Source organism: Haliotis rubra, unplaced genomic scaffold, assembly GCF_003918875.1.
Source record: "Haliotis rubra isolate DU_JTF1 unplaced genomic scaffold, ASM391887v1 Scf178, whole genome shotgun sequence".
NCBI classification, from domain to species: domain Eukaryota; kingdom Metazoa; phylum Mollusca; class Gastropoda; order Lepetellida; family Haliotidae; genus Haliotis; species Haliotis rubra.
The window spans coordinates 97,449-124,750 of NW_025765758.1; the positions used below are offsets into that span (position 1 = coordinate 97,449).

Here is a 27,302-nt window from a genome sequence, read left to right on the forward strand (position 1 = left end):
ATAGTAACTAGATAATGGTTAAAATGGAAAAAATATAACATATAACTGAATTATTCAACCATGTGTTATTAACAATGTATGTGCTTTCAATAATGGAATAATAATAAAGAAGAATATATTTATTACTTTTATTCATTTGGCATATATCATTTCAATATAACATCCGTGTGTATTCCTCCATTTTGCATCGGGTTCATCATGGTGATGCATTCAACATTGATCTTAACCAGCATAACAATAGTCACTGTATGGAAGCGTCTGTGTGATGCTACAGAGAGGTTGATTACACATCGGACCATTAGCGTGTTATCTACTGATTATGGAAAATCACACGACTATGATACATATAAAACTGGATGTACCCGATATCCTCCCCACTCCAATCACAGATATAGCTACAGTTTTCTATGTAATAGGAAAACGGACACATTGTGAAATATTAATAAGTGTGTGTAAGTGTGTATTTCAGCTTGTTCTGAAAGATCCCACGCATAAAAAGGAAAGTGTGTGCTGTCTGAAACATACACATAACACACACTCTCTCCGGTGTTAAAAACATGTTTAGTAAAAAAAAGTTATTAAATATTTCATAATTATGTGTCCATATTACATAAGAAACTATATCTATATCTGGGGTTGGAGTGAGGTGGTGAATGGGGTACATTCAGTTGGGAACCTGTTGGTATTAAATTAACAATAGACAGACAGACAAACCAGTAAAGAGACCAAAGCCCCATAATACAGACAATGTTTGATTGCATGAAACACACATACGAGTAAAGTAATTAATTAAGTTTCCCTCAGGTGTTGGACTTTATATAAATATAGACATGAGTTATATACAGCATCAAAGTTTTCAGTGGAAAGAATTTCGATAAAAAATGTTTGTGAGTTCTTATAATATTTATCTGTTTGGGTTAGAGGATTTACAAGTTTCAAGTCGATCCAGTGGTTTCAAAATGCCTTTTAATCTCAAGTTACCTACTTTGAATAAATGAATAAATAAATAAATAAATAAATAAATAAAAAGCACACACGTATATAAAATTTGTTCCATATTCTCACCTTTGTTGGACTAGTCAACAATAACGAACGATCGATCAGTAGCTTAATAGGTTGTGTGTTTTATGTACCTTAATGTGTCCCGGTGGGAAAATCGGTACATCATAATAGAATAGATTGGTACCGACATCAGTACATCATATTAGACGCACAAGTCAATGCAATTAGTGTACATATATATCCCCATCATGTCTCTTTTGTATTCTTTTTATTACTGTTGTTTTCGTGTTTTATGGGTCTCGTTTCCAGATCAGCGCAAAGACCTTCAAGAAGGACATCAATGGACCATTTTATGTGATGGTGTAGTCGAGAGGATGATGAATCCGCTGAAACAACTTTGTTTGTCCTGTCTGATTTGTTGAAATGTCAATTTCGGATTTGATTCCGTGTAAACACATATCTGCGTTATGTGAATTTCGAGTGATTTGTGAGTGGCAGTGGGGTAGGCTAGTTGTTAAAGTGTTCGCTCATCACGCCGAACGCCCGGGTTCGAATCCCCACATGGGTACAATGTGTGGAGCACCGCACCGTCGCTGTAGTCTACAATGTGTTTGCATGGGTTTGTACATTAGTTGCTACGTACCACCGCTGTAACCTGACAATAGGCTGGCGTGTCTCTTGCGTTTAAGGAGCCTAGTGGTTAAAGCGTTGACTCGTAACGCCAAAGGCCCAGGTTCGATTCCCCACATGGGTTCAATGCGTGAAGCCCTTTTCTGGTGTCCACCGCCGTGATATTGCTGGAATCTTGCTAAAGGCGGCGTAAAACCCGATTCACCCATTCGCATAGTTATTTTGTATCAGAATGGAGATCTTGATACTCTTGATAAATAAAAGCGACAAATTCTATTCTTCTGAAAGGGTATTATTTGCGATTCCGACTCTATTATAAGCAGTCCTCTGCCCGATCGCGACCAACAATAGGGCCATCGGGGTAGACTGGCATAAACAATGACGAGACTGTTACAGGCTCTACAACAGACTCTCCAACTGAGGTTTCAACACAATAAACACATAAATAACATTAATATTTTACAACGTGTATGTAATCTGTACATAATAATGTCAAAAAGAGTGCTTCAAAACCCTAGGTATGCACTTACTGTGGCTATCGATAATCTAATTCGTATTCCAGTTTGATTCAGAGTCAAACATTGAATGCTTGATCGCAAGGATTGAAAAGTTGCAGCTCAGGAAATGGACACCACTTTGCCCACAAGGCTAGATCGAAAATCGAAATCGAATGGTTTCCATCTTGTCACAGCAGTGGACACCAAGAATGGTTAAAAAAATGTACTCATATTGAGGATCGAACTCGGATCTCTGGTGTGATGACCAAACACTTTAACTAGGAGGCTATCTTGTCAGTGTCCCTGTTTTCAGACTAACGCCCACAAAATGAATATGCATCAACCTTTCCTTGCTTGCCAACATAATGCTACCCAGACTCAGAGTTAAGTTTTTAGCCCAGGGCATGTCTGGTTGAGACGTCTTAAAGTGTTCAATCTTAACACTTATTTTTCCAATACAGAGCAGATGTAACGTTTCCCATTAGATGCTCTGAAACATTAAGTGTTTTTTCAGTATTGGTGCAGCAAGTATTTGTCATTACCGATCTTTATTACCTAATGAATAATAAATCTATAATTGATTGACAAATGTGATATTAGTTCATTCGCCTTTTCTATAACATAAAACCCTTTTGTCTCGATGAATTATTTCTGATCGATAAATGAACAATATGAGTTTATGGATTCCAATTCATTTCAATACACAAATAAGAAGTACAAAGGGTCTCGTTTTTGAGCCTTGGTATCTCCAAACACGCTGAGTATAGAAGAACTAGGTGAATACACCAATTCAGCAATGCTTCATTTACAATCAATGCGGTGACCATGTCTGTCAGAACCTAGCTTAATCAACATCCGCATTATTGATCAGTCGTCATTCAAACAGTCGCTAATTTTTAAGTCTGATGTGTGAGTGTGGGGACTACAGGTAGGGCTGCACATACTTATCCTAGTCGGGAACACTGCCATTACCAATTGTTCTCGCCCCTTTTACCCTTGAGGTCAATGGAATATGTTACAGCTGATTATCGAGGCAGGTTTTGCTCTGGCGTTGAAGTTCTGCATTCATTGAAGTAGGGCAGTTTGGATGATGTCCATGTCAACGTACCGAAAATGTAGCTTCTTTGGGAAGTTGGTTTCTTCAGGTCAAGGAATTTAGTTTCTTCAGGTCAAGGAAGTTAGTTTCTTCATGTTTTTTCAGGTCAAGGAAGTTAGCTTCTTCAGATCAAGGAAGTTAGTTTCTTCTGGTCAAGGAAGTTGGTGTGTTCAGGTCAAGGAAGTTAATTTCTTCAGGTCAAGGAAGTACCTGTATCCATGCTGACACTGGATTCTGATGCCATGCCGGATGAAAACCTTCCGAATGACTACCTGACAGTGTTAGGACTGTGACTATTGATTGTTTGTGGTGGCCACATTACTGAGGTTGTAAACTCAGTCAAGCGTTCTCCCACCTCACGGTATCTGTGGAGCACACTGTACCATGGAGTCATGGAGGATGAGTGTTGTGATGTCCGCTGTGTGTGCATACATACCTCTGGTACTATCATGGACGGTCAAGATGGGTGAGTTGCATGTATTTTCCTTTGTAATTGAAATACGATATATTGCATACTTTGAGCTCTGACTTTATTTTGTGTTTGCGACATGTGTACTACGCAGCCTAAATTTTATGTTAACATTGCTATCATTCTTCTTCTTCCACAATAGTAGTGATGCCATCCAAGATTTTTTATGTTGGTATTCTTCCACAATAGTAGTGATGCCATCCCAGATTGTTTATGTTGGTATTATTCCACAATAGAAGTGATGGCATCCCAGATTGTTACTGTTGGTATTATTTCACAGTAGAAGTGATGCCATCCGAGATTGTTATTGTTGGTATTCTTCCACAATAGTAGTGATGCCATCCCAGATTGTTTATGTTGGTATTCTTCCACAATAGTAGTGATGCCATCCCAGATTGTTTATGTTGGTATTCTTCCACAATAGTAGTGATGCCATCCCAGATTGTTATTGTTGGTATTCTTCCACAATAGAAGTGATGCCATCCCAGATTGTTATTGTTGGTATTCTTCCACAATAGAGTGATGCCATCCCAGATTGTTATGCCATCCCAGATGATGCCATCCCAGATTGTTATTGTTGGTATTCTTCCACAAATAGTAGTGATGCCATCCCAGATTGTTATTGTTGGTATTCTTCCACAATAGTAGTGATGCCATCCAAGATTGTTATTGTTGGTATTCTTCCACAGTAGAGGTGATACCATCCCAGATTGTTATTGTTGGTTTTCTTCCACAATAGTAGTGATGCCATCCCAGATTGTTATTGTTGGTATTCTTCCACAGTAGAGGTGATGCCATCCCAGATTGTTTATGTTGGTATTCTTCCACAATAGTAGTGATGCCATCCCAGATTGTTATTGTTGGTATTCTTCCACAATAGAGGTGATGCCATCCCAGATTGTTATTGTTGGTATTCTTCCACAATAGAAGTGATGCCATCCCAGTGATGCCATCCCAGATTGTTATTGTTGGTATTCTTCCACAATGGTAGTGATGCCATCCCAGTGATGCCATCCCAGATTGTTATTGTTGGTATTCTTCCACAGATGAGAAGTGATGCCATCCCAGATTGTTATTGTTGGTATTCTTCCACAATAGTAGTGATGCCATCCCAGATTGTTATTATTGGTATTGAGTGATTCCCAGATCCACAATAGTAGTGATGCCATCCCAGATTGTTTATTGTTGGTATTCTTCCACAATAGAAGTGATGCCATCCCAGATTGTTATTGTTGGTATTCTTCCACAATAGTAGTGATGCCATCCCAGATTGTTTATGTTGGTATTCTTCCACAATAGTAGTGATGCCATCCCAGATTGTTATTGTTGGTATTCTTCCACAATAGTAGTGATGCCATCCCAGATTGTTATTGTTGGTATTCTTCCACAATAGTAGTGATGCCATCCCAGATTGTTTATTGTTGGTATTCTTCCACAATAGTAGTGATGCCATCCCAGATTGTTATTGTTGGTATTCTTCCACAATAGTAGTGATGCCATCCCAGATTGTTATTGTTGGTATTCTTCCACAATAGTGATGCCATCCCAGATGCTATCCCATGATGCCATCCCAGATTGTTATTGTTGGTATTCTTCCACAATAGTAGTGATGCCATCCCAGATTGTTATTGTTGGTATTCTTCCACAATAGTAGTGATGCCATCCCAGATTGTTTATGTTGGTATTCTTCCACAATAGAGGTGATGCCATCCCAGATTGTTATGTTGGTATTCTTCCACAATAGTAGTGATGCCATCCCAGATTGTTATTGTTGGTATTCTTCCACAATAGTAGTGATGCCATCCCAGATTGTTATTGTTGGTATTCTTCCACAATAGAGTGATGTCCCAGATTGTTATTGTTGATGCCACAATAGTCCCAGATTGTTATTGTTGGTATTCTTCCACAATAGAGGTGATGCCATCCCAGATTGTTATTGTTGGTATTCTTCCACAATAGAAGTGATGCCATCCCAGATTGTGATGCCATCCCATTGTTATTGTTGGTATTCTTCTTCCACAGTAGTAGTGATGCCATCCCAGATTGTTATTGTTGGTATTCTTCCACAATAGAAGTGATGCCATCCCAGATTGTTATTGTTGGTATTCTTCCACAATAGTAGTGATGCCATCCCAGATTGTTTATGTTGGTATTCTTCCACAATAGTAGTGATGCCATCCCAGATTGTTATTGTTGGTATTCTTCCACAATAGAAGTGATGCCATCCCAGATTGTTATTGTTGGTATTCTTCCACAATAGTAGTGATGCCATCCCAGATTGTTATTGTTGGTATTCTTCCACAATAGTAGTGATGCCATCCCAGATTGTTTATGTTGGTATTCTTCCACAATAGTAGTGATGCCATCCCAGATTGTTTATGTTGGTATTCTTCCACAATAGTAGTGATGCCATCCCAGATTGTTATTGTTGGTATTCTTCCACAATAGAGTGATGCCATCCCAGATTGTTATTGTTGGTATTCTTCCACAATAGTAGTGATGCCATCCCAGATTGTTATTGTTGGTATTCTTCCACAATAGTAGTGATGCCATCCCAGATTGTTATTGTTGGTATTCTTCCACAATAGTAGTGATGCCATCCCAGATTGTTATTGTTGGTATTCTTCCACAATAGTAGTGATGCCATCCCAGATTGTTATTGTTGGTATTCTTCCACAATAGTAGTGATGCCATCCCAGATTGTTATTGTTGGTATTCTTCCACAATAGTAGTGATGCCATCCCAGATTGTTTATGTTGGTATTCTTCCACAATAGTAGTGATGCCATCCCAGATTGTTTATTGTTGGTATTCTTCCACAATAGTAGTGATGCCATCCCAGATTGTTATTGTTGGTATTCTTCCACAATAGTAGTGATGCCATCCCAGATTGTTTATGTTGGTATTCTTCCACAATAGTAGTGATGCCATCCCAGATTGTTATTGTTGGTATTCTTCCACAGTAGAGGTGATGCCATCCCAGATTGTTATTGTTGGTATTCTTCCACAATAGTAGTGATGCCATCCCAGATTGTTATTGTTGGTATTCTTCCACAATAGTAGTGATGCCATCCCAGATTGTTTATGTTGGTATTCTTCCACAATAGTAGTGATGCCATCCCAGATTGTTGTTGGTATTCTTCCACAATAGTAGTTGGTATTTGGTCCACAATAGTAGTGATGCCATCCCAGATTGTTATTGTTGGTATTATTCTGTAGTGATGCCATCCCAGATTGTTTTGTTGGTATTCTTCCACAATAGTAGTGATGCCATCCCAGATTGTTATTGTTGGTATTCTTCCACAATAGTAGTGATGCCATCCCAGATTGTTATTGTTGGTATTCTTCCACAATAGTAGTGATGCCATCCCAGATTGTTATTGTTGGTATTCTTCCACAATAGTAGTGATGCCATCCCAGATTGTTTATGTTGGTATTCTTCCACAATAGTAGTGATGCCATCCCAGATTGTTTATGTTGGTATTCTTCCACAATAGAAGTGATGCCATCCCAGATTGTTATTGTTGGTATTCTTCCACAATGATAGTGATGCCATCCAAGATTGTTTATGTTGGTATTCTTCCACAATAGAAGTGATGTCCTCCCAGATTGTTATGTTGGTATTCTTCCACAATAGTAGTGATGCCATCCCAGATTGTTTATGTTGGTATTCTTCCACAATAGTATGCTGATGCCATCACAGATTGTTATTGATTGTTTTTGTTGGTATTTTTCCACAATAGTAGTGATGCCATCCCAGATTGTTATTGTTGGTATTCTTCCACAGTAGAGGTGATGCCATCCCAGATTGTTTATGTTTGTATTCTTCCACAATAGTAGTGATGCCATCCCATATTGTTTATGTTGGTATTCTTCCACAATAGTAGTGATGCCATCCCAGATTGTTTTTGTTGGTATTCTTCCACAATAGTAGTGATGCCATCCCAGATTGTTTATGTTGGTATTCTTCCACAATAGTAAGTGATGCCATCCCAGATTGTTTTGTTGGTATTCTTCCACAATAGTAGTGATGCCATCCCAGATTGTTATTGTTGGTATTCTTCCACAATAGTAGTGATGCCATCCCAGATTGTTTATGTTGGTATTCTTCCACAATAGTTGGTATTCTTCCACAATAGTAGTGATGCCATCCCATGCCATCCCAGATTGTTGATGTTCAGATTGTTATTTCTTCCACAATAGTAGTGATGCCATCCAAGATTGTTTATTGTTGGTATTTGGTATTCTTCCACAATAGTAGTGATGCCATCCCAGATTGTTATTGTTGGTATTCTTCCACAATAGTAGTGATGCCATCCCAGATTGTTATTGTTGGTATTCTTCCACAATAGTAGTGATGCCATCCCAGATTGTTTATGTTGGTATTCTTCCACAATATTCTAAACCCATGATGCCATCCCAGATTGTTATTCCATTGGTATTCTTCCACAATAGTAGTGATGCCATCCCAGATTGTTATTGTTGGTATTCAGCTTTGTTTCAAAGTGTATAGAGGCATGTCAGGAAAGTTAGACTGCCGTTATGTGTCGTTCCAGAATTGAAACAATAAGCTACCCGGAACTCTGTACATTTAATAATTCTAAGTGAAACTAACAAAAGACAGCCATACAATAGACATTTGTATTATGAAATTAATTAGGTGCACAAATCAATACCCATAACTGCCAAACAATCTCCATGGCATTTCAAAATAGAATGGAAGTACAAAATCAAATGGCAATGAAATTACAAAGGTAAACTGATGAATGTATAAAAGTGGTAAAATGCAATAAAATAAGTGATAATAATATTCACGTAGCAGTAACAGTGGGCTACCTTCTGAAACAGGCCTTGGTAGGATGTTCAGGGTGAAATTACGACCTTCACTGTTGGTGTTTATGTAATGTGAAATGACAGAGACACTTTACACACACATGAGTTTCAAAAGCAATTTGTTCCTGGTGGGGTGGCCTAGTGGTTAAAGCGGTAGCTCGTCACGCTGAAGACCCGGGTTCGATTCCCCACATGGGTACAATGTGTGAAGCTCATTTCTGGTCTCCCCGGTCGTGATTTTGCTGGAATATTGCTAAAAGCGGCGTAAAACTATACTGACTCACTCGCTCCAGGGTAATTCTTTACTAAGCTGGATTGTTCTGGCTGATCTCGAAGACTGCAGATTGCTCTTGACTCCCAGTTAAAATACAGTTAATATTCACTGAATCATAACAGAAAAAATATTGTACAATAACAGACAATATTTGGCAATTAATCTGAGGCATGCGGCTGTTATGTAACCAGCATTGAAGTATGTCAACAAACCTTCTGTATTGTGTAACAATGGCCTCTGAAGTTTGTTTGTCTTTCGTATTATATTGACAGTGGCTTCAGTATTATATTGACAGTACTTCTGTATTATCTTAGCAATTGCTTCTGTATTATGTTGACAAATGAACTGTATTATGTTTACAATGGCTTTTATATTACGTTTACAATGGCTTTTGCATTATTTTAACAGTGGCTTCGGTATTATGTGAACAATGGCTCTGTATTTTGTTAACAGTCTCTTCCGTATTATGTTGACAGTGGTTTCTGTATTATCTTAACAATGGTATCTGAATTTCGTTAACAATGGCTTCTGAATTTGTCAACAATGGCTTCTGTTTAAGAAATACAGTTTGCTCTACCACCATGTATAGTGTAATAAAGCACACTTTCGCACTGTACTATTATAGTTAAAGCACGAGGACTCTTGCGTCCGTGTGCTTTAACGTTATAATAGTTCAGGGCGAAAGTGTGCTTTATTACACTATACATGGTGGCAGGGCGAACTGTAATTCTTTTTCTAAGATGCCAAATTTAATAATTACCGACAATAAATCTAAGGCAGAAAACAAACAGAAAAACGACGGTGTTGGTGACCTAAATTAACATCCTCGTTCAAGGCTGACTGACGGGCTCTTCTAGTGACGTGTCTGCCCCCCTACCTTCAGACGCCGTGAAAACAAATGTTTGAAGATGGTTTATGTTCGGGCTAAATATGTAGTCTGTCCTATTGTAGTTACGTCTGTAATTATTGTAAACCATATGGGGTAATATGAACGTATCTTTTCTACTACCAACGTAAGTTTCGATCAGTACATCAAGATGAAGCTGACTAGTCACGCGACATTCCACAGATGAATTGTGGGAATGTAAACATTGCGAATGTTGCCGTGTCGCTGTTTAATTGTGAGTCCAACTGAGACATTTTATCCGTTGAAAAATATAAACGTAGGTTTTCCACCAGTGATGTTAGCCGATTGAAGCAACTGCAAACCAAGAAACGGGGTTGCTATGGAGTAGTTTACTGTAGGAGGCTGTACGAGGCGATGATAACTGACATGCATCGTGACGTCGGTTACATTGTGACGTAATGCAAAAGTGTTCTATTACGAGAGGGCAGACTAGAATGGCGCATTGACGCCAAAACATTGTGACGTAATGCAAAAAGTGTACATTATCGTCCGATAAAGTATTGTCGGCGCCTTTGAGCTTTCACCGAAGCATCTTAGAAATTATGGTAACAATGGTTTCTGTATTATATTAAAGGGGCAGTGTACACGAATAAATCACATTTATTCTTATGTGAACCAAAGTGAATTTCTTTAATTACTTAATATAAATGTTTGAAAATATACACTCATTTTTCTTACAATGAAAGTATAACCCTCAAAATAAGTGCTGAAATGTTATGCCATTATGAGGCCTTTGTTTGCCGAGCTAGACATGCCAGAGTTACCGCCCTTTGATTATGACGTAATTGGTGCCATTTGATTTTAGACTGGTCTCCTGTCTAGTCCCAAATCAAAAGATATTAGAACTGAAAATAATCAAGTGAAAAAGTTTGTGAAAATACGAAACAAGCATAAGAACAGAAAATAACCTCACCTCAATGAAAATACCGAATAGGTATAACAATGTTGACGTCTGTATGACATCACTATAGACCATTCTTAATGAGGCCTCATGAATATTCATATCTGTACCAAAACGAGGCTAAATTGGGCAAGGACACAATCGCATAATGGCGACAAATCTCAATGTATACTTCCTGGTTTCAAATGTCTCTTGAACGGTACATTACGAAACTGTCCAGTAGTTCAGGGAAATCGCAGAGAAATGTGAAAGGGCTACAAATATGTTTCTGTAGCATATCCACGGATTGAAGGGTGAATAATTACTGTACTTCACGGCACATCACGATAAGTCATATGACCTAGATATCTAGGTTAACGTTTACCATGGTGTGCAGCATTTATAAAGGGAAGCTACTCTAAAGTCACAATAGTGGAAATATTACCAAGGGAAGTCAATTACGTTTACTTTATCAACATAAACAAAGCAAAAGACTCAACGTATTTCCTGACCTGGATTCAAATCATCCGCTTCCACATGGGAGTAGTGTTGTTAATTCTTGAGCTGGATAATCGAGATTATAAGTAATATGTAGATCCAGATAGCTCTCCTCGAGTGGATCTGGACCAAACAAAATTGTATTATTCATGTGATGAAATTATTTGTTTGGTATTTTTTCTGTTTAAAATGTTTTGTTCTATCGACTCTTGTTTTATAGATATAGTGTATTTATTCACGCATATATTTCAGTTGTACCTATTTATTGTAGATCAGGTGTATTTATTCTGTACCACTGTAACTGAAGACCTTTTTAAGGAGAACATATTATCAGATTAACATAACAGGATTCACGCTACAGCAAACAATTAACCTAAATAAATAACGAACACCTGGAGTGCAGTTCATAAATATTTATTCTGAAATGGTGTCTTAAAAGTCCAATAACAATAGACACATTCACAATAATAGAAATATCTTTTTAGATTAGTCTGACACGAATGGCAACAATTACAGCTGGATCAATTCATAATTTATCATAGTTTTCTCCCCTTACACATTATCATAATCTCTTACCTGGTTTTTCTGGTTCCCATCTAACTCTTTTCAAACAGGATGAAATACATTCTTTTTCATCAATTATTAATTAATTAAACAGCAGCAAATGAGTTACATCTACAACTATGCCATTATGAAATACCTTTCTATTATTCAGTTAAATCCATCAATGTGTATGTATTACAGCTGTCTCTTTTTTCATCCATCATTTACACAACACAAAAGCATGAAACAATTTCATTTACATTCATGTCTGTCAATTCTTGTGCTGTTTGGGCAAGGTACTTCACAAAACCTGGGAAGATATTCAACAAATGAAAAGGTTCCAGCTAATCAGTGCCAATGTTTGAAATGATGGAATACTGTAAAATGTTCAATCATTTTATATCATCATACATGAATTTACAAACTCCAAACTTTTCAAGTTCAAGTTTTCTGTTCAATTTTACCATTTTGTCAACCATTTCCTTGAGTTGCCTCTCCTGTTCATGTAATTTTGATGGAGTTGTTCTATGTTGGACTGGGGGTCAGTGGCTGCTGTATCACTCTCTGCTTCACTGTAATATAAGCATTGTAAAGCATCACTATTATCTCCTCGACCACACAAACAATAAATATATCTCTGGAATTACAAATATACATCAAGGAGTAGAGGCAAACATCATTTCATATTTTAAAGAGTATGGGCAATCAATATTTTTATATGTAAATAACATAGCATCTCTGGAATTACAAATATACATCAAGGAATAGAGGCTAACACCATTTCATATTTTAGACAGTATAGGCAATCAATATTTTTATATGTAAATAACATAGTATAATAAAGTTCAGTTGTATTAAATTCTTTAAAACCATGTCAGATGGCAAAATTAACTTAATACGATCTGACATTCTTACTGTATCTGAGATGGTGACTGTGGTAGCTTCCTTATGGGAGGTTCCTGAGCTGGTGACATGCTCTCTGACTCGTTATTAGCAGCATCTGAAATGGATTTTAAACACTAAATATATTTCAGTTGTTGTAATTAGATTGTCCAGTAATATGTCCTGTATCCCTGAAGTACTGGTCAGTATGCAGTAATTTTGAAAGTACATATTTAAGATTTTTTTAACAGCATGTGTGTGTCCTGCATATACATGTACTTGAAATGTTACTTTGATTTGCAGCCAGTCTAATTTCACTGATACAGAATATTTGCAAATAAAATTCCCTTGCCACCATGACAAGAGTGTCTCCATATGTCCATATGCTATAAAAAAAATATAATGAACCGTTCATAATTTATGACTAGGGGGTGATGATGATTTTAGGTGCGGTGTTTGTGGGGGTCGGGGTGTCTCCCAGTTTGTTTTGGGAGGCAGGGGGAAGGGTCAATTTGTACATATGAACTAGGGGGGTGGTCACTGATTTTGAACATGACAATGTGTGTGTTGTGTGTGTGTGTGTGTGTGTGTGTGTGTGTGTGTGTGTGTGTGTGTGTGTGAAAGTGTTTGTGTGTGTATGTGACATTCACATTGTACATGTGCCCCTAATATTAAAACCTTGCATAGTGAACAGTTTGTACATTTCACGGCAGATCTCTAGACTATGCCATGTGCCGTAATTATTTTGTACTTACATTTTCCAGGATCTCTCCGTATTTTCGTCAACCACTGCCTTCTTATGATCTTATTCTTGGGAATATGTTGAAAAGATACCGTAAAATCCTTACGGGCATCACTCCAACGCAAAGGCACACAGCAGTAATCTTTACTTTTCGAGGTGGCCATTTTCAAGGTTGGGTCAACCTATTTAAGCCTCGCTTTCGATTTGACCTCGAGGTCATGCATATTGGCTAAGAATGGTCTATCCACACTCCGGCACAGCGATGACTTAACATAACATCACTGCCACAGGCTAATTTGCATATCACGTGACCGGACTTTTCTCTTGTTTGTAATCAAACGCGCATATTCATAATAAGAAGAGACTGGACTCACGAAAGCTTTCCGGCGCTCTCTTCATATTGTTTTACATTGTTACATATATATTCTTCCCCAACTGCGACAGTTAGGTCTATGACAGCACATATTTATATATTAAACTGGCTGCATCGTTTTCTCACCGTCGGCTTCGATGACAGAACGTGGAGCCGTACAACCTATGTAAACAAAGGATCGCTACGCAAATCGAAATAGTGTTACATGTTTTTGGATATTTTCTCAGTGAAACTAATTCATTCTATTAAAGATGTTTAGTTAGATGTGTAGACTCGTCAAAAATAAAAGAGTAAAAGAAATCTGTACACTATATTGAATGGACATTGCAAGATGTGACGAATCGTCACATTTTTCTGGCCTGTGGCAGAGGTACTATGCTGGCTGGCCGCATGGAACTCTGGGTAGGAGAGTGTGGTCTATCGGGAAGCGACTTTTTCAAAATGGCGTGTTCAATGACACGAGTACGCCGGATCTTTCGAAGGAAACTTTCGTTGTTTCAAGCAACGTATATGCATAAATGTGACATGTAAGTAATCCGAAACATTCTGACAGTCTACTGGTTGTTATGTTCTTTTTGTTTTCATTGTGACCAAGGGAAATAGTCAGAAATTAAATGAAGTACCATCGTCGGTGTGCGTGAGTTTGCTTCAGTCATGGCGTCACGCTTTCAGAAACTTTAATATGGTGTGAGGAATCTAGGAAATCATGGGAATACACCTATTTTACTTAACTATCGCTTGCTACGATACCTTTCCCATGCATGTTCTAAAACTAATGAGCAAGTGTATGCAACAAGTACATTTCTAACAAGTGGTCTTTCACAGCGCGGCATCTTATATATTTCGGTAGATTTCACTGAAACACTTGGTATTGGTGACAAAGTCCATTTGTCAGTTTATTTTGAACTGTATGAAAAATTCAGGGATTCATGTAAGGAAGATGGTGTTGAATTATACAATTGATTTTATGGGCGAAACATAACCGACATACATGTGGCGTGATATGGCTGAAAATTCACTTTGACGTTAATTTTGTTTGCGTAGATTTCCAAAATATTCTCAGAGATTCTCGGTTCATCGACAATGTTTTAGAATGAGCATTAGTGATTCGATCAAACAACAACAACAAAACTACCGCTGATCACACTGATACGGGTTTTCTTTCTTTTAAATTCAGTTCTCACAGTAAAATTTGACATTTGAATTAAGACATACTATAAATTACGCAAAATGAAGTGAATGGTGATTTAGTAATGTGTCAAAACTGGCGAGATTTACGATGCATGTAATGTTCAGTATATTTGCTCCACAATGGGCGGATGATATCATAGAAAAACGAATTTCAAACAGAATTCAAAACTGCAAATTGCATTTATCTTCGTGGTATATTTGGATGTGGTACGTTATCAAAGTGAAGGTGGAAGAGGAGGGACATATATCGTACGATTTATGTAGGAATTAAGTAGCAAACGTAGAATGCCGGCATATTCACCGATGGCAAGCTAGATGTAGTGCACATACGTTTTAGTATTTGTGAAAAAAGATACTGTTGGAAAAAACGACCGACTCAGGTTGAAGATTATACAATTTGGTTGTACAATTGGTTATACAATTTTTGAACAATGTATACGTTTTTTCAAACTGCAACGTCATCACAGTGTGGAACTGACCAGCTGACCGCCAGGCAACAGCTGGATTAAAACAGTAGCCTGCGCATTGAGACACAAGAACCACACCTATACCTGCACCACGTGAAATGGGTCTAATAAGTTCTAACAAAGTCATTCGTTTGTCAGTTGGGCACCAATGACGTCATTTCCAAGGGACATAAGCCATGGTGTGTTTATTATGGACATAGAACTCTCTGTTAATTTGAAAAAATTGAATCGATATAACGCAAAAAATAAATTAGTTACTTCTGATACATGTACTGTTTTGGCTAGTATACAACTTCTTGACAAACACCTTTTATGATAAAAAAGTGCAAGACAAAAAGGTTAGTTTTCGTGTTAACTTGCCCTTTAACAATTTGTTAACAGTGGCTTCTGTATTATGCCTACAATGGCCTCTGTGTTATGTTGGCCATGGTCTCTATGTTATGTTAAATGGGGTCAAACGAAACAGCAGGCTACTCATGTAAATAAGATGTGTATTGCCATTAAAAACGCTGCAAAGGTGATGAGAACAATTATTTTCATATGTCAAACAGTCACGGGAGGATTCTAAAGGGGAGATATTTGACATTTGCACATACAAGAAATAGAAAGGAACTAATATACACAAGGTGCTCTGTTTGGTTGCTTTTCCTATTTGTTCAGCCGATAAAGGAAGCGTATTTCTAAAACGTTTTTGTTTTTCCACAGCAAAATCTCTGCACTTGTTCACAGAAGACGTAATACAAATATTAACATATCGATTTTAGTTCGAACAAAAACAATAAAAGCGCCATTATTTCAACTGATTTTCTGACTTATCACTGGATCTCCTGGTTGTTCACAAGACAAGCAATAAACAGACTTACAATTGTGTAAGTGGCGGATGCTTGTCAGGACGTGCTAACCTTTTTCACTGTCCACTGGTGTCATCACAGATTGTCAGTGATTATAATTGTCAGTCTGATAATATGGGCTGTTATTTTGACGATTCTGTAACACACGCTAATGAAACAGTCGGAAACAATAATCATCTCTGGCAGTGATTTCTTTGACAAAAAAATGTGTTTTCCGCATTTATTTGTTTACGCCCGGACCAATCTGTTTCGGGCGATAATCGTCTCTGACGTTGACGTTGACGTTGCCGTTGTGTGTTTGTTTCTGTTTATACCGGGATCTAATGTAAACATGCATTATAGTCCTATTCCCGATGTCATGAATTACATTTTATTTTCATGCAAGAACGTTTACATCCTGTGCGTGACCATGCTTTTATGGGAATCACAGAACAATGCTTAAAAAGCCAGAACCTGAATGTGCACCGATTGAAATGAACATTATGACTGATCTTGGGTACTTCCTTCTCCAGTGGGATACCAATGTGAAATTGAAACCACGATTAGTATTGTCTCTTCAGACATGTTTTTGGAAACGTATTGATTGATATCTTTTCCATGTTGGCCATGGTGTCCCCTGGGGTACCCCAGCAATCACATTGTCCATTGCTTGAAGAATTACCCACTCAGAACCATCGATTATAACCGCCAGTTCTCTACAAGCGCAAACAGATACGATTCCCTTGGTTCTCTAACCGGGTGCGGTTGAGGGTATCATGCATACCTACAAGAGATATGTTCATGGCTCACTGAGAGCCCGGTAATGGACCTGGGGATTGACAAACTATAGAACTAACACGTTGTCTAAGCTAGGTACGCTTGATGGGGGTCTTCCTGATTTGCCACCTCCTATTGTTTAAATTAGGTTGTACAGTCAGGTGTGGTAATTGGTAGAACAATAGGATTAGGTGGGGGTCATCTCAACATATATTTTTAAACGTATATTTTTATACACATCAACCATGACTTAACATACAATGACTGAATATACTTTCAATATAACATATTTTCACATGATGCTTTTAACTTACTTATAACATGTGAAATAATTGTTATACACAGATCACTCAGTAACAAACATATACCAGACTAAAAAGTCCAACCAGACACGGCATCGGCATACTCAATTGGAGTTTTCTGCCAGAATTAATCAGCTTATTCTTGACTCTGTTCATAAATACATACTACATGTACTTTCAAATAGATTCAAATTATTCTAAACTCTTATGTATGCAATTACTATGAACCATTTAATGTAATTTTGTAGACTTTTCCTATTATTGTGCATTTCATGCCTTTGTGGAAATAATTGCTTCTGTACTTTGTTTGAAATTAATTATTGATTGTATTGTGTTATATTTGATGGAGCGGCACTTACATAAGCCGTTGGCTTGTTGTGCCAATCCTTATTCATGTTATGTTTATATTTCATGAAAAAAATATGTTTATATTAAAAAATATGACAATCTCTGTGTGGCACTGTTCTTGCTTCAGGATGTCATTGAAGTGGAATATGTTGGGGTGTGACTGTCCAACCTTCAGTGCATTCAAAAGTGTTCATTTCACCATACACCCTGAACATAGCTCACACTTAGCTCACACCTATTAGCTTCACGGCGGCACCTTTTGTAATTAGAGTTCACGTGATGGCATAAACCGCATGCTCTGTAACTACATTAGCTCTAAAATAACAGCTATTTATAATGCAAACAATCTTTTCATTCTAGGCATGGGTAGAAATACCGTGGGGAGAGGTGTGCAATGAGTACGTCATATATTCTAAAATGCAAAGGCGCCGAAAGAACTTTATCAGGCGATTTTTTTTATTACGTCACACTGTATTGACATCACTACGCCATTGTAGTCTGCCCCTTCGTAATCAAACGTACCCTTGGTAACCGACGTCATGATGCATGTCAGTCGTCATTGCCTAGTACAGATTAATACAGTATAACGTACCCCGTAGCACCTCGTTTCTTGGTTTGCACTTGCTTCACTCGGCTAACACCACTTGTGGAAACATAACGTTTAACTTTTTCAACGAAAGAAATATCTCAGATCGGCTCCGATATATATATATATATTGATATACACACACACAATACGATACATCTATATATCTATGCATATATATATAATATATATATGTATAATAGTTTGCATCAATAATCTATCTATAGATAGATAGATAGATAGATATCTATATAGATAGATAGATAGATAGATAGATGCAAACGTGTCTTTGCCAACATTGTGCTTCATGCGCATGTCAAGTGGAGTATGACGAACAATTATGCATTAAACATAATAGTACAATATGTCTCCTGCCCATGTAATGGATGAGGGTTCTCCGTGATCAACGTTGCCTAACATCATCTCATGTGTGACTAATGCGCAGAACAGAAGATCGCATGGCACCAAAAATGAAGGGGAACTTCGTTTTTAATTCACGATTGTGAGTGAGTGAGTTTAGTTTTACGCCACACTCAGCAATATTCCAGCTACATGGCGGCGGTCTGTAAATAATCGAATGTAGACCGGACAATCCAGTGATCAACAGCATGAGCATCGATCTGCGCAATTGGGAACCGATGACATGTGTCAACCAAGCCAGCGAGTCTGACCACCCGATCCTGTTATTCGCCTCTTACGACAAGCATGGGTTACTGAAGGTTCATTCTAACCCGGACCTTCACGGGTCTAATTTAGGATTGAAAAAATTGGGAGATATATCGGAGTCAATCAATGTTGACATGATAATAATGAATGTTTTGAGAGTGCACTACCACTTGCACTTCGTTATGACCATAGTTGTTTGTACAGTCATCGCTCTTGAAAGATGATTGGTGTATGGCGTGAAATTTTCATTTTCATTTTCAAACAAAACAAACACTAACAATTGTGTCATACAAGATGATTGTCAAAATTATTGATCCACAGTGATTGATCGACCTTTTGGAAAACTGTCAAAACTCAAGAATGACACCCCATGCACGTGTATGGCGCTACTGCGTTGTGCACGTGCATCCCATGCGTTGTGGTTAGGGGTGGCGATAAAGAGAAATGGTGGTGCGTTTCTTTGAAAAGTTTATAAACGCTTAAACTTCTTATCTAAATTAAAAGTTCAGGTTCCCCTACTTTATTTGAAGAGTATATAATCGAGTCTGGACCAGACAATCACTGGTCAACATAATGAGCATCGATCTACGCAACTGGGATACAATGAAATGTGTCATCTAAATTAAAAGTTCAGGTTCCCTACTTTATTTGAATGACACCCCATGCACGTGTATATAATCGACGTGCATCCCATCTGTGGTTAGGGGTGGCGATAAAGAGAACTGGTGGTGCGTTTCTTTGAAAAGTTTATAAACGCTTAAACTTCTTATCTAAATTAAAAGTTCAGGTTCCCCTACTTTATTTGAAGAGTATATAATCGAGTCTGGACCAGACAATCACTGGTCAACATAATGAGCATCGATCTACGCAACTGGGATACAATGAAATGTGTCAACCAAGTCAGCGAGCCTGACCAGCCGATCCGATTAGTCGTCTCAGCATGGGTTGCTGAAGATCTGTTCTAACCCGAATCTTCAGGGGTCGGCAGCACATGGGTCTGATATTGACGTTAGCAATACAACATGACGCTTCAACAACTCAACACTATTTAATATTGCATGTTACAGTCCAGCCAGTATTCGTGACTAGAGTTACATACATTCTTCATGCGTACTGAATCCTTTTCTTCAAAATGCGATTTCGTCATTCTGCGAGCGAGGCATGATCAAACACACACAAAACAACTTACCCACTTGCTTCTGAAATTTGCACTTCTATGACTTGTTCATACACGACATCTAAATATTAAAGATAGAACTGTAGATGTTGGATGCACGATTCTGTTACAACCACCTACTGACATTTGAAGTTACCTCGCACCGCATGACATCCTTCATTGTTCGTCAGTATCGAACACATGACTGTCTTTTAGCTGATCTTTAAATATTCATTAGAGCAACAATGACAAGCCAAATGCTATTTTCGTTCAGCATCCGCCAGTCACAGGTGTAATTAAACGTTCATTCCTCAATGCCCCTGAGATTAGACGTCTCGATCTACATGAGAATGGGCAATACAACACTCTGTGTGCGTTGTGGATTTCTTTACGTTGTATATAATTATTTCATGATACAGGGAAGAAACTTAAGAAATACGTTTCATTGTATTGTAAACAGTGGATGTATTTTTATGTGTTAAAAGGAATAAATCACTTGTCAATTCGAATTAATTTAAGGATGGATGTACAGATATAGCGCTCACATAAGCAGTTGGTGGCTGTTTTTGGGCGCAACTTCATTTGTCCTGTTTCAATGGGTCAGTAAGGGTTTAAAATTGGATGACTGAAAGAAACTGACAGCGTTTCAGTATAATTCTTAGAGACCCCCTTCCCCTCCACAACTAAAATACAACAAAACCCAACAAACAAAATCACCAAGACCTATTCCCTTCAAACGCCTCACAAACAATCGGAACAAATTACACAAAACACAAAACAAAATAAATAATAAACTTAACTAAAAATAAATAAAAAGACACAAAATAAGATAGCCCAGAGATCTAAGGCGCATTAATGTTTGAATTATGTTGAATTGATGGAGAGAATTCTCTTCCGCGATGAGTGATTATGGCATGAAAAAGTTTTTGTGTCTTCTTATTTTACGAACACGTCAAGACTATACATTCAGTGTTATGCAGCTATGACTCGTGGCTAACAGAGAATAATGTAAGTGTACAGAACGAAAATACTTCTCGTGCGTGGAGCCTACAGTCAATTCGTAATGTCACTTAAAGTAGTGGGTTTGGTTTCATAACGTCTGAAAGCTTTAAACACATAGGTTAACCTCTTTAAACGGTGTTTCAGTTATGTAGACTGTCGAAAGAGGTGACTGACGGAATCAGATGGTGAGGATTGCTGACTTGGCTCATCTGAGTTGTATAGATCGATGCTTATGATGGCAGTAACTCCGCTGTCTGTCCAGATTCGATTATTTAGACCGACGTAATGTAGCTGGAATATTGCTGAGTGCGGCTTTAATAACAAACAGACCAACCAGTTACTACACCCTGACATTCGTCAGAATAATTCCGTTTCAATTGGGACGTCACCGGTTCCATCAGACCCGTGAATATCCGGGTTAGAATTGATCTTCAGAACCCATTCAAACATTGTACCCATGTGGAGACCAACTGATTCGGGTGCTCTGGATTGCTATCTTGGTTGATGCATCTCTTCGCATCCCAGTTGTCTACATCGATGCTCATAATGCCAAACCAGTGGATTGTCGACCCGGGTTAGAATTGATCTTCAGTAACCCATGCTTGTCGTAAGAGGCAACTAACGGGATCGGCAGGTCAGGCTCGCTGACTTGGTTGACACATATCATCGTATTCCAATTGCGTAGATCGATGCTCATGGTGTTGATTACTGGATTGTCTGGTCCAGACTCGATTTTTACAGACCGCCGCCATATAGCTGGAATATTGCTGAGTACGGCGTAAAACTAAACTCCCTTACCCCAATTCCATCAGTTTGTTTATTTACAGCCCGCTGTCATACAGCTGCAATATCACTATTGTGGCGTTAAACAACAAAACCAAACATTTAGAACGACTTCTTTGTTTGTAGACATACTGATACAGAATGGAGCACCACACTGTCCAGAGGAACTCCAATGCCAACAAAACATCCTTCTGGATGAAGATCATCGCTTTCTGAACATCTCCTGGACCAGACTACCAGCAGGCAATCTTTTCGCCAGAGCTAAAGCAGGTATTACAACCTTCATTATTCCACGATGTATATCTAACACCGCACAATCTTTTCGCCAGTGTGTGGTAATCCCGTGAATGTGATAAAATGTCAATAGCGTCTTTTAAAGAGTTTACGCGTGTCATGCCACCTTGACATTCTGCTTGATCAGATAATTATTTTAGATGTGTGCATATAACATGCATTTTTTCAAATGTTCAGGTAATGACGATTTTATGTGATTTACAGAGCAGTAGATGAATATACAATGCCATTTACATGTAAAGAAGATTTTCTTGCCTTCGGTTGATAAACCTTGTGCTGCCTCGATTCTACGAAAATGTGTAATTTACAGAGCATTAGAGGTTATTTTCTCGACTTCAGGTTGATAACCCGTGTGCTGCGTCGATTCTACCAACACTGAATTGTACATATGAACATATATATTCCAGGTCTTCTGATTGACTGTGAAAGATTAATCAGACCTTTTGTTTGGTTGTGGTACAATCGTGATGATGATTGTAGGCTTCACGAACTGAGTGACATGACATCCAATACAATCCATTAACGTCCCCTACTGTTCCATGTTGTTATTGATTGACATTCTCTAGGGTTGATATCATCTCGCAATCGACAGGTGCAGGTGTACTTAAATGAACCCGTCTAAAATAAGCTACCGGCATTCCAACATCCATCATAGCGCATGATGTAGAATTAATCACATTATAAAAGAACACTACTTGCAATGAACTGCATGAAATCAATTCCCCAAGGTATTAGGCCAAATAAAATATATACATTTAAAGTGCAAGTCGATTTCTTTGTTGAATTGTTTGATGTGACATCAAATAGTGGTAATAACCATCAATTACCCCTAAAAGCTTCATGTGGGTAAAACAGTTGAAACCAGTGGACCGAATGACTTCATCAATAACTGCAAATATACATTGGACAATGCAAACGCCCCAGGTGAAAACCAGCTATCGAATTAATAAGCGAATAAAGTTAATTTAAAACAGTAAATACCCTTCCCGGGTACCGTTACGCATACAAGTTTACCATTTAAATAGTGGCCATCTTTGAAATTTTGGTGGCTCGTGCCCATCTTTGAATTTTTGATGGCTCGTGTCCATCTTTGAATTTTTGATGGCTCGTGCCCATCTTTGAAATTTTGGTGGCTAGCCCTTTTACTTATTAGTGACCTACAATTCAAATGTGTGTGCTTGTATAATCATTTAAAATACGTGCCTCCCTCTTTTCTTCAGTTCGGTCCCTCAAAGGTGACGTTTTAATTGAGACGACTCCGGAAGCTTGTCGTGCGAATTACCTTGACCGCCATTCTTCAGTTATCCCTCAATGTGGTATCATCTTTCACAACTGCACTTACCTGCTGAAGACACGGTGTCCTGTCTACATACGGGACATGCAGATGTTGCCTGGAGCCATCGAGCAGTATTTTCCTCAACTGAGTGTGTCGTTTACTCTTGATGATAGTTTCCTTACCACTTTGAATTACATACTGAGCAGAGAAAATGCCGAGTCGTACATAGTGGTCACGACATCAAGTGAAGGTAGGACGTTTTGTTACATCATCCATATTTTTGAAAGGAATTTAGAAGTTGGACGAACATGAATACATGACACTTTTATGGATAACAACTTCTTTTTATTCTTTACACGACGTTTCAGAGCTAATTCTTGCTCCTACATCAGGTGAATGAAGGAGCAAGAATTAGCTCTGAAACGTCGTGTAAAGAATAAAAGAAGTTGTTATCCATAAAAGTGTCATGTATTCACATCCATATTTTGTCATGATAAAATTCGCACTGCTCAAGAAAACACGATTTGCTTTGGGTACAAATAGAGAGGGAGGATTCTGAGCCGCCTGAAATAATATTGGAGCTGTATTAGAGCTTGCGAATGGACATATGGTCATAGGAGTGATCGGAAACTGAATCGCCATTATCTGAATGTTTAGACTCACTCGAATATGAGTTCGTGCTGTTAACAGTGATTTATAATATCATACACTAACTTTTTTCACAGATATTGCGACAATATCCAACAGATTTCCATCGCATGTTAAAAAGACTGTATCTTTAACTGTGGACCAAAATGGTAACTTTTCTACCAAGGAGAGTCTGAAGGATATATTCAAAGCGATAGAAGAACAGCATCTGAACTTCATCGCCATTTGTTCTTCTGATTGCCTTTATAACATCATGGCTCAGGTAAGGTTTACATATGCCAGTATGTGAAGATTTCCCATGTTCTCGTAAGATTTGTACATCTGACTAACATGCTTACAATTGACTTAGCCTGATGTATATAATATAATTGCAAACATGAATTTGACAGTATCGTATTATAATAGCCATCAAAATAAAAATGTCATCAAACTTTTAAAAAATTTCAATACATGCATCACTATATTATCAAACTTACCTTACAATCGTAGTATTTCTTGGCCTTAAGAGACATATTGCTACATCAGCCACAATCATAATCTAACGTCTATCGCAAGCGGACGTTTCATCACGTTAGTTACAATCATTTCATGCGTCATGGGGCGGTGGGGTAGCCTAGTGGTTAAAGCGTTTGCTCTTCACGCCGAAGACCCGGGTTTGATTCCCAACATGGGTATATGTGTAAGGCCCATTTCTGGTGTCCCCCGCCGTGATATTGCTGGAATATTGCTAAAAGCGGCGTAAAACCAAACTCACTCCCTCATTCATGCGTCACCATTAATTACGCTAATTGCAATAATTTTGTTACAACCATAATCATGTTCATAACATGTGGCATAATCATTGGCATTCCATCCGTCAGAATCATTGCATCGCGCTAGTTACAATCATTCCATTCCATTCCATGCTTCACAATAATTGCATCACGCTAGTTACAAACATTTCATTCCATGCTTCACAATCATTTTATTGCATGGTATCACAATAATGCCATTACATTTGTTTAAAAATATTACATGCATCGTAGGATTACAGTACGTTAGTTTCATCACATGTGTCTCAGTTATTGCATTACATCCATCAGAATCATGTCATGGGTCATAATCATTACAGTATGTGCCTTATAATTATTACGTTCGTCTTTACGTGCACAGACATCAACGTCATACGCGACGGACATCACTCGCTTGTTATAATAGGAAAAACAGCATTTGTCACAGTATGACAACCAACAAGTTTCCGTGTAGCTTAACAGTCGCCGGTGTTATTAGAGGAATCTTAATTCTATTGAATCGCTATATTATAGGTAGGTCGAATAACTCTGTAGCATATTCTTGCATCAAGGATGTACTATTTTATACTTGGGTCCTCCTCTTAACAACCTTTACAATCATTCAAAGTACAGGTCGTGTCGCTGAAGACGGACATCAGCAAGAGCACAGTAATGAAGAGATCTCGATGGCTGTTGGTATCGACTGAAGGAGATAGTACCGAGCAGACCCTGCCGCCGGATCTAGACCATTCTGCTGATGTATCCGTCCTCCACTTTCACCCATGCCAACAGAAGTATCCCGTATTTGTAAGTAGTAGAATTTCACCAAGACATGACTACCCGTGAACATACTGGTTAGAGCTGATTTCAGGCTTATTATGCTTGTAGGAGGCGAATAACGAGATTGGTTGGATAATTGCTAAGTGCCGTTTTAAACAACAACAGCAACAACAGCAACAAGCAGCAACTTCAAAAATCCCTAAGAACAAAACACGCCTGAAAACTTAAACAAACAAACAAACAAACAAACTTAAAGACACAACACCTATGATAAAAAAAACTACCTGGTTCTGTAATAAAATGGAAAAAAAAAATTGATTTCTCAGTTTCTTCATCCAACTTGAAATTAGAATTGTAATACTGACATAAACTTGCAGGTCTGACAAGGTTAAACAACTGGTTCAATACTAAAGTAATTGTTTTAATAAGTTGATCAAAGTTGTTTTCCCCCATTAATATTGTCTTTAAAGTAATAACAAACTCGAGGGCATGTATTTTATTTGTATATATAATTGTAATTGAGATTTCCGAATTCAGACTCAGGTGCATCTCTGTCTGATATATCCAACATAACCACACATACTCACAATGTGTATAAGTGGGTTACGTTTTACGCCACGTTTAGCAATATTTCCACAATATCACGGCGGGGGAAACCAGACATAGGCTTCACACATTGTATCCATGTGGGGAATCGAACCCGGGTCACGACAGAGCATTGTTAGCGTTTCACGGGGAGTAATTAGAAGATTACAATCACGAGTTACGAGTGATTCGTAATCGGCTACACAGATGGAATCTGCTTGATTATTCCCACAATATCACGGCGGGGGGGGAACCAGAAATAGGCTTCACACATTGTATCCATGTGGGGAATCGAAGCCGGGAATTCGGCATGACGCTTTAACCACTAGACTACCCCACCGAATTATAATGGATATAAACAGCCGCCAAAAGAAAGAATACACCCAGGTATGATGCTGGATAAAAATAATTATATCTTGTATTTCATACAGGCCTGCAGCGTTTCGGCGAATGTTTTCAGTAATGTTTGTAATTTTGGGGTCGAATCTGATCTACAAATGTATGCTTTCTTTTGAAGGACAGTATATCTTAGTGTCCTTGCATTGCACGCTCCTTTGTATTATGAAATGTTTATAGTTTAAAGCCACAAAAGAACAAAATGATGCGACGGAGATATCAACCAACATATTGCCCATGCATCCTATGAAAACTTACACTTACATGGATTTCATCAACATGTCATACTTCACAGAAAGCGAAATTTCCCTCTATCATTTCAGAGTCTTAGGAAAGTCACAAACCAGATTTCGAATGGTTCTCAACTTTCAAAGCTGCAAGCCGTGGAGCTCACTAAACATGCCGTTCAGGTAAGATGAATAAATTAATAACAAATAAATTCCAAATGTTTTGGTTTTTTGTCCATTATTTTATGAGAATTATCATTAATGAAAATATACCGATTTGGCCTAATACTGCTTTCTCCTTTCATTATTCGACAGTTGATATAATATTTGGTCAACTATAAATAGTATGACCACGACTGAAGGGTACATATACAATTTTAGTATGGTATATTGTTGTTAGTTTTCAAGGCAGTGCATTATATTTCAAGTGAACATGTAGATTTTTACGACATGTCAATACCATTTTCTGTTTAAACGTACGTCATAATTACATGACGTCATTGAACAACCGGTTCCGTTGTTCGCAGGATAGGTTTTATATGTCATTCGCAACGTCTTTTTATGGTTTCATCCCTTGTTGTGTATGATAACCT

The 27,302-nt window shown here is 38.1% G+C and overlaps 1 protein-coding gene across 1 annotated transcript in view; it reads left to right on the forward strand.

The window, feature by feature from the left end:
* The first annotated feature begins 3,018 nt into the window (after nucleotides 1–3,018).
* The window catches only part of LOC124273205 (glutamate receptor ionotropic, kainate 2-like), a 34,322-nt gene continuing 10,038 nt past the window's right edge, over nucleotides 3,019–27,302 (forward strand). The window contains exons 1-6 of the mRNA XM_046708423.1: nucleotides 3,019–3,691; nucleotides 21,860–22,003; nucleotides 23,248–23,553; nucleotides 24,029–24,213; nucleotides 25,355–25,528; nucleotides 26,806–26,892. Of these exons, the coding sequence (XP_046564379.1) occupies nucleotides 3,610–3,691; nucleotides 21,860–22,003; nucleotides 23,248–23,553; nucleotides 24,029–24,213; nucleotides 25,355–25,528; nucleotides 26,806–26,892 (978 nt within the window). The 5' untranslated portion in view covers nucleotides 3,019–3,609. The remainder of the gene's footprint in view (nucleotides 3,692–21,859; nucleotides 22,004–23,247; nucleotides 23,554–24,028; nucleotides 24,214–25,354; nucleotides 25,529–26,805; nucleotides 26,893–27,302) is intronic.